The sequence below is a fragment of the Cucumis sativus genome, chromosome 3 (assembly GCF_000004075.3).
Source record: "Cucumis sativus cultivar 9930 chromosome 3, Cucumber_9930_V3, whole genome shotgun sequence".
In the NCBI taxonomy this organism is placed as follows: domain Eukaryota; kingdom Viridiplantae; phylum Streptophyta; class Magnoliopsida; order Cucurbitales; family Cucurbitaceae; genus Cucumis; species Cucumis sativus.
In genome coordinates this window covers 37657370-37666420 of record NC_026657.2, presented here as the reverse complement: position 1 = coordinate 37666420, position 9051 = coordinate 37657370, and the positions used below count along the sequence as shown (strand labels likewise).

The 9051-nt window shown below is 30.8% G+C and overlaps 1 protein-coding gene across 1 annotated transcript; it reads left to right on the top strand.

Moving 5' to 3' along the window:
- Positions 1 to 7139: 7139 nt before the first annotated feature.
- LOC101212449 (uncharacterized protein At5g48480) lies at positions 7140 to 8353 on the top strand. The gene is made up of 2 exons (XM_004136322.3): positions 7140 to 7486; positions 7808 to 8353. The coding sequence occupies exons 1-2, from the start codon at positions 7227 to 7229 to the stop codon at positions 8025 to 8027; spliced, it is 480 nt and encodes a 159-aa protein (XP_004136370.1). The 5' UTR covers positions 7140 to 7226; the 3' UTR covers positions 8028 to 8353.
- Positions 8354 to 9051: the final 698 nt, after the last annotated feature.

The following is a 9051-nucleotide window of genomic DNA, read 5'->3' as shown; positions in this document are numbered from 1 at the left end:
CGTGAACTTAAACTTCAAGGATTCCACACAGACTTCTTCTTCACGAAACACTTGGTTCTTCTTGCAGAGACTACCCAAAGCACTCAGTTTAACACTTAATCAAAACTTTCACTTCTTAATTTACGCGAATACTTTTTCTCTTCCTATTGCACAACTTCTTTCACGAACTACCCACTTAATCACAAAAATGTATACTTAACCATAAAATATTTTATCACGCTTAATCCTTTCTGCAGATTTATTTAAATGTCAAATTCTTTATACTTAGTCGAATTTTACTACTTCTTTACTCAAATCAGAAATGGGTCTCACAAATATTTGCAACATCGTCTATGAGTGATAGACTTCGGTATTCATTATTAGAATCTAACATATTTTACTATGTTTGTATTTTTTTTTTTTAAATGTAGGTTTGAGTCTAATTGCTCTATTCTCAATCATCCCTCCTAAAAATACAAAGACCAAGATAAGGATAAATATGAAAGAGACAATTTTGATTGTATCAAAACCAACGTAAATTAAAATTGGAAACAAACAATCCAAACTATGTAATTAATTTTGATATGCAATAGATTTACAAATATATTGAATTGAAGATTTTCCAAGTTTATATTGTAAAGCACATTCTTATCGTTTACTCTATTCTTGTATTCTTTGTATGTTAGTTAAAGTTAAACCTAATTTTAGAGCTATAAACAAATGATATTACATTGTTTTATATATTACATAAAATTCCCATAGCTAGGGCCCTCTATGCAACAAAAAGGACACGAGATGTTGCAATATTGAACTATTTGCTATCCTCCCAATCCCATCTAATGATGGCACATTGCACCTAAAATTGTGTTGATTAATATTTATATCAACATCAAATCTTTATAACTTTTTTTAAACAAAATATTTTATTTACTTTTTATGTTCTTTTTCCCATTGCAATTTAAAATTCAAATTTACTAAGTATAGCAAAAATAAAATTTGAAACTATTTAAACAAAATAACAAAATCTATCTAATTATCTTTTAACTGATTTAAGTTTTTTTCGCTATATTTTGTAATTAGTCATTTTTGCTCTTTATTAAAATTTCTCTTTCAAAATATTTGAAGGTTACTTTTCCACAAAAGTTCTTTGTTCTTAAATTTATTTTACCTTCAAATTAATTTTCTCATATTTGTATTTTTCTCTCTGAACGTTGATAATATTAAATTATTTTTTAAGACGGTAAACGAATACATATACTTTCTTTTTAAGGTGGATCTCACCTAATAAATAAAGAGAAAGTGTTAGGAATAACAAAATATATATATATATATATATATATATATATATATATATATATATAATATATAACAAAAAAATTTAATAAATTATAAAAGATTAAAAAAATTTAATATTTTACTATTTTTAAAAATGATTATAAATAAAGGTGACATCATTTTTTTATCTTAAAATTTACTTTACCTTAAAAGTGTCTCTTGAATTCTTATTTCTTTTGAAACTTGATAGTGTAATATTTTTATTAAGATAGGGAAATAAATGTGTTGTACTTTTTGTTATATTTGCATCTCTCACTTAATACCTTAATACACCAATTTGATATGTGATCTCCATCTAATCAAATGTAATTAATTGATATCGATTGTATTTAAAGGAGTCTAACACATTGACATAATAACTCAATAAATATGTATGCTCTAATAATTGAATTGTATACCGAATGAATACGAGATGGTTCCACGGTAACACTCTACATATTGAATTATATGTCAAATATATTTATAAATAAAGTTTAGAAGAAAGAAGTGATAGTGTAAAAGAATTGAAATTGGTTAAAACAATTAAAAGGGGGGGGGGGGGGGGGGGGGGGGGGGGGAAGAAATGGTACTATTCGTATAATAAGTAATACACGTGGTAAAGGGAGGAGGGAAGGGGGGGGGCGTGTTAAATATGTAGCGAATCGAGTGGGACCCAACCATAAATAAAGGGAAAGACACGTGTCCAAGGAAATGCCGTGTTGGAACAAAAGAGCACAACCCAAAAGCCGATGGGCCCCATTTCCCTCGCTCTCTCCTTCGTCACGCTTTTTGCACATACCCAGAAGGGCAAAAAGGTAGCGTGATTGAACTTCGTGACCTGCCATCCAGCTGGCCCTTTTTTTTGCCTCCTCTTCCTCTCCTTTTGTTACACGTGGTGCTCTAGCTCGATATCTACGCCACGACGACAGGGAAGAGGGAACCCTAAATAATTATCATATCTTCATTTTTATCTATTTATTTATCTAACTTTGTGATTTTTTTTCTTTCTCAAATTCAAATCATATATATTCTCTCTTTGTCTTTTGTATTCTTTATATGAGGTACCGATTGGAAAAAGAAAAGGAATAAGAAAAATGGGAACTAAGTGAACAAAATCATTATTATAATTCTTATTTGGAAAAGATGAAGTGAATGAAATAATTATTATAATTCTGGTTTGCGAACCCAAGTGGAAGGATTATTATAATACAAAAGAAAAATCATGTGAAAAGATTAGAGGGTTATAATTCTTATTTGAAAAATGATTATGACAAAAAAAATTATATTTTTTTTATTTGTATGTATGTTAATTTCAATATGAGAAAAAATATAGAATTATTTTTTTCTAGAAAGGAAATTCTTTGTTTTTTTATGAACCCAATATTTTCTTGATTGGTGTAAAACCTCTCCAACAAACAAAAAGTATTCAAATTCATTTTTCTAATTAAGTTCTACGGCAATCCAAGTGTTCACATAAAAAACTGTATTTATTTTTTTTATTTGTAATGCACCCCTAATACACTTTTAAAAGTTTGTTTTTTTCATTTGTACATTAGTTTTTTTTTTTTTACATTAAATCCAATACTGTATTAATTTATTTTCCGATGGTATAAAATATGTTTTAGAAATTTATATCCTATATTCAATTCAGAAAGAAATTGTATTATTTAATTTTTCACTTGTCTTCAATTTATAGTTCAAATTGATCAAATACATTTAAAAATATATTTTTTAAAAAAAATTATGACAAATATTTGTTTTTTCTACGGCAACCGCATGTGAGAAAGAGATTGAATTACATTTTTTTTCCATGGGTAAGAAATGTTTATGAAATGTTTTCTGTAAATTAAATACAAATAAAAGCTTTTTTTTTTCAAACTTATTTATTTTGTTAGTACTGTTTTTCAAAACAATGAAAATTTGTATTAAAATAATATTTTTATATTTGATTTCTATTGTAACTCTAACACAACAAATATGTATTAATTTTTTAGTTAATTTTGTATAAAAAAGAAAAATTGAATCGTACCCACAATACACAATACAAACAAATTGTATTATATTTTTTTCATTTATATCAAATATGTTTTTCAAGTTGTAGTGTAAATAGAATATAAAAGTAAACTTATATTATTATTATGGTTCTCTAGGGAGTAATTCGGAGCATGGTTCGTGTTAATCGTCTCATTTCACGGTTAATACGAAACTTTTGACACACGAATTTGAATTAAGAAAATTTTTATTCAAATAGAACAGAAAGGTGAAAATAGGGATGATAAGAACTTTGTGTTTTTTTAACCCATTGTAAAAAATGAATGAGATATTTCAAATCTATAAAATTGATTTTAGGTATGTAACAATCAAACTATCACAGGCATTCGTTGTGACCAAAACAATAGATCAATAACGTCAAAACATGTGGTGGAGACGTTTTCATTCCAAACTTTGGAACAATAATTAAGAAAATAAAATGATCAACAAGTACAAAAGAAAATTCAATTTTCTTTTAAATAAAGGAGGGTTTCTAAAAATTAACCCTAAAAATAATTCTTTAACTGTTTTTTTCTTGTGTTTTGTTAAAATAAATTATGATTAATTTCACAGCTTTTTCAAAATGATGAGTTATTTAATAGCTTTTTTTTTATTCTCTTTTTAGATTATGCAACTTTTAAATTTTTTAAAAAATTATATATAAATAATTATTAGGGTTTTTTTCAAAAATAAAAAAAGACGGACAAATTATTTGCACCCAATAAAATAAAATTACTAAAATACACAACAAAGTATAAATACTTTGTCAAATATTATATTTTTGACAATTTTTTTAATTAATAAATATTAAATAATTCTAAATTATATATATTTAATAACATTATGTTTATTTTAGTTATCATATTAAAGGAATGATATTTTCAAACTTATTTACCAAACACCAAAATACTTCTTAATTACAGTTAATTTTTTCTTTTAAGAAAATACACAATTGTGAGCAACTTTTTAAGAGTTGCAATAGTTTCAACTTAACAAAATATCTCAAGAAGTCATTAATTCAATCGGTAATAACCATCGTCTTAGATTTAATGCTTTACGAGTTTTTATACATTTAAATATTATAAAATTAAACAATTTTCTTTTTGTGAAATCAATTAAAGAGAATGTAGATTAACCCAAACCACCTATAAATATGAAAAATATGTGTATACTATATAAGAATTGACGTATAACCATTTATTATTATACTAATGTAGATACTATAATTACATATATAATGACAAGAGTAGATATGGAGTAAGCAAAAATTAAGCCACCACTAAACTAAAATGAATACTTTGAATGCATCCACGACTCAATTCATTTAATTGACGTTAATGACAAAGTAGACTATCCTAAGACTTATAAACTTCAATGAAACAACTGCCAAATATAAGCTTCTGCCTATAAACAAATATTTGTATTGTTTTAAATCTTGAACTTTGAGATTTCCACGTTGCTAAGAAAGTAAAATGGAAGTGGTTATATATACCACTACTACCTCATCTTGTGAGCTTGAGCCTAATAGGTGTTCATATTTTAGAGGGGATAAGGAGATAGACAAATGTGAATTTGTTGATATCTCTACACTTGCCATCGGTCGGACAAATGAGACTTGGTGATATGAGAAATAATAGTATCTCATTGTTTTATTAAACCCTCGTGTTGTAGATTTGGATCCCAAGTTACACATTGGTTGTTAAAGTGTTATGCTTTAGTATGACCATTTGAAGGCTTCAAACATTACATTTCTTACTTGTCATTTAAGGGTGCTACAGATCTCAGATGTAATTGTTGTTACATTCATTGAGGTGTTACAAAGTCTACAACTATATATAGTTCATCTCCTCGTCTCATTTTGAATCATAAAAAGCACATTTTCTTACAAAACTTTCTCAAAGACTTCTTCTCTCATTTTTAGTTTTTTGAGCAAAGTCATTCATAAGTGATTAATATTCTAAACGATTTTGGTGCATCTCCGATCAAGCATTATGTTTGTTTTATAATGTGGACGATGTGATGTGACAACACCAATAACTATTTGCACTTAAAGCAAGGCCGTGAAATGTCTTAAAGAGAGAGTGTTATGTAACTTGACCTTCATCTAACAAGTTTTTACTTTGTAGTTAAATATTCAGTCCATGCAATCATCTTCCAGACAACCGTTATCCATACGTTTCTGTTAAAAGCGTCTAAAATCTCAAACGGGTAGTTGTTGTGTTGTTGTATTGTCCACTTTAAGTTCCAACAAGTTGTATTATGAATTAATGATTTTATTGATTTAAACTTTTATGAGATGTTTGGGAGTAAGAAGTGAGTTATTATTATAGTCTATTTGAATTATAATAGTACTTATTTATGGTGTAAATTATTTTAGTTTGGATTACAATGATATATATTTGTATAGTGTAGATTATTTTAATTTGAGAAGCAGTAAACCTTCTCAATGTTAAATAGTTTAGGAAATGGAGGGTTTTGTAAGTGTGTTTGCTCGGTGGTACTTGTGGGCCAAACTGGGTAGAGAACGTGGTGCTGGGCCTTCAAGATACAGGTTTGCCAGGGCCTTGTGGGCCTTTTGGAAACAAATGGGCCGTACTATGAGCCATCTTCTGTGTTGGGCCATAGAAAATTAACGGGCTTGTCTTTTCCACAAAATATCCCATACCGCACATCTCCCCTCACTTCGCTTTTAGTTGCATCCAAAATAATAGTTATCTTTTATGTAGTCAACCAGAGACTTTAATTGCATCCTTTCCTCAACATAAGTAGTCGTTACATATGATAATTAAGACATATTTGACAAGCGTAAGATCACGATGTATCATTGCATATAAAAGAGCACACGTATATAGTACAACTCACATAACTCTGAAAAACATGGTATGTTAATTAATAGATATGTGTGTTTTTGAAGCTTTTTTTTTTTGTAGAAAAATAAAATAGTAATATTCAACTGTCGTGGATTATAATATACAAATAATATTGTCACTTTATAATACATCAAAACCATTTGCAACTACGTATTCTAAAAAAAGCTAATTAAACAAATTTGTATACACTACAATAATGTCAACATGAAAGAGTTGGCGAATAAACTGAAGAATATGAAAATGATTTTTTCAAAATAAATACAGAATGAATTATTTTTATGTTTACATTTTTATTTATCAGTCTCATAATGGGTAGTTACTTGGATGAACATTTATGATATTGAAGAAGAAATATATATATATATAGATGGGTAATATTACATTCAGCATGACGAAACTATTGCCACTCCTCCTAGGTCTCAAGTGGAAGTTCAATCCATGGTCTGCACCCCGTCCCCTCCCCTCCTCCACGACTTGTATAAAGGTGAATTATGATTCAATGATCGATCGTTTTCATGTCGTGGAGAGACACTTTATTTCAACATGGTTTATTGAGGTTGTAGAGGCCATTGTTAAGGTGTTTGTAGAGCTATTGAAGGTGGTCATCTCCTCACACTGAGTTGAAATGGATTCACATATGACTACTGAAACTCTGTTGTTTGTGATATAGAGAATTGGTTTCACATAGTTATAGTGGTGGGATAGATTGGACATCTTGTGTCATGATAGGAGTGGTTCACCAAAATTGGGTACGATGCCCAAATGTGTAACCAAGGGTTCTAAGTAATGAAAAAAGTAACATTGGGGTAGGGGTAGGAATCGTAGATAACGTGAAAGAAAAGGGGTATTAATGAAACAAAACTCCTCGATTTTCCCCGTTCGCACCATTTCCCGCTTCCACTTCTCTTCCTCTCTCTATAAATGCACTGCAGGGTCTCCATTCACGCCTTCTTCCTCACGTCATTACTCTCTCTCTCTCTCTCTCAGGGTTTTCTTTCCATTTCCTCTTCTTTCTCTGCTCTCCTTGCACCAATGGCGGAATCTGATGTCCAGAATGGAGTTGAGAAGACCTTGAGTTTCAAGGCTTTTAAGCCTCAACTGCTTCTCCAAGCTCCCAAGGCTACTGATGCTGTCGACTTCTACAAGGCTGCCTTTGCCGCCGAGGAGCTTAACCGTACTCTCCATTCCAAACGTAAGGCTGAGCAGGAAACTCCCGCTATCCTCTCCGTCGAGCTCCGTGTTTCCGATTTCTCCCTCCTCGTCTCCAATGTTTTTGACGATTCTGCTTCTGCGTGAGTCTCTCGTTTTCTTTCGTTGAATAAAACAGTTGCATGTGTTTGTTATGTTCTGTTTCGTTTTTTTTTTTTTTGTTCTGCTATTTACGTTCACACATTTTGTATTATTTGTTAGGCTATTCTCTTTGAAGTTCTGTTACAAAGATCTGCTCTAGATGATGCTTTAGGAACTTTTTTTTCTTTCGTTTTGATTTCCTACTCTGCATGTCCATTCGCTCAGTGTCATTCAGCAGATCGACTGTCGTTCCATTTGGTTCTATGATTTTCAAGCATATATATCATGCCTAGCGTTTCTACTTGTTATGCCTTTTTTTTCAGCGAAAAAGTTGCCGAATCTAGAGTTGTTCTGTTTCTGGAGACGGAAGACATTGAAGCAGCTGTATCAAAGGCGGTGAGTGCTGGAGCTGTGGTGGAGTCTAAGATTGCTGAAGGTGATGGTCCGTACGTTGGCAATCGCGTTGCCAAGCTGAAGGATCCATTCGGTTTCACTTGGCTCATCGGTACTCCGGCGAAGGAAAGTCCCGTCGGTGAAGTCTAACTCCTACCTCTTACCTAACCTCACCCGTAGTTATCTTTTGATTTAATACTATTGCTTTTAGGCTGATTTAACTTAGGCTCTCATGACTTTTCTGCTACCTTTCTGTTTGGCGTTCTGTGTAGTGAACGCCTACGAACGTTTTTTTTTTTTAGCTTTTATTATCAAGCAGATTGTCTTTTCATCAACAATGTGAGTTCTTCTATATTCGTCTTTTAGCTTTGGAATAGAGGAAAAGTTTTTGTGGCGATAACCACTATTCCACTGCAGAATGTTGCTTTTAATGGATAATGTTAATTAATGGAAGGAGGTGCTTGGTTTTTACACAATGTTCAAGAATGTTTTGGTTTTTAAAAAATGAAAATGCTCGGCCTCATTCTCAAGAAGGAAGGATTTGAAATTGTTGGGGATACTTTTGTTGTAGTTTTACATTAATCGGAGGAATTGATAAGATAGACAAGATTGAAAATGGACATGAGCGGCTTTTTTTGTATTGGTGGTCCAAGTTAAAAGGGGGAAAATAGGATCGTACCGGATTCTTCTTGACTTCTCGTAATGTGGTGCAGCAATGCTTTGGCTGAAATATTCAGTGACTGTCGTGTCGTTCATATGCCATAACTTCTCCTTTTTGGACCGATGGGTTATTCATTGGACGGAGGCCCTTTCGTGTTTATAGCCCAATTTTTCCTCCTACCGAGGAATGATTGTGTGCCTTTTTGTTCTTCGTGAAACTGAGCCATGACTTCTTTTTATTTTGTTTGTTGAATTGTATGAGATCTGGACTTGGGTTTTGGTTTTCTCATGGGTATTTAAACGGAGAATAGTAATTATATATATGTATAGTAAAATCTACTCTTGATTGACTGACTTCTATATTTTAACTCTTTTTGCATCTATGCCTGCTTTTTATTTTGTTTGCTAGAAATTCGTTCAAATGAAAATTTAGTTGAAGGTATTTGGTAGAGTTATAATAACATGCATTTGAAATGTTAACTATTTTAATAATTTGATTATAATGAAATAGTAT

Bases quoted from the DNA above. Each gene is read 5' to 3' on its own strand.
- LOC101212449 (XM_004136322.3), top strand. From the start codon at position 7,227: ATGGCGGAATCTGATGTCCAGAATGGAGTTGAGAAGACCTTGAGTTTC. The intron at 7,487-7,807 runs GTGAGTCTCTCG...CTTTTTTTTCAG, and splicing joins TTTGACGATTCTGCTTCTGC to CGAAAAAGTTGCCGAATCTA.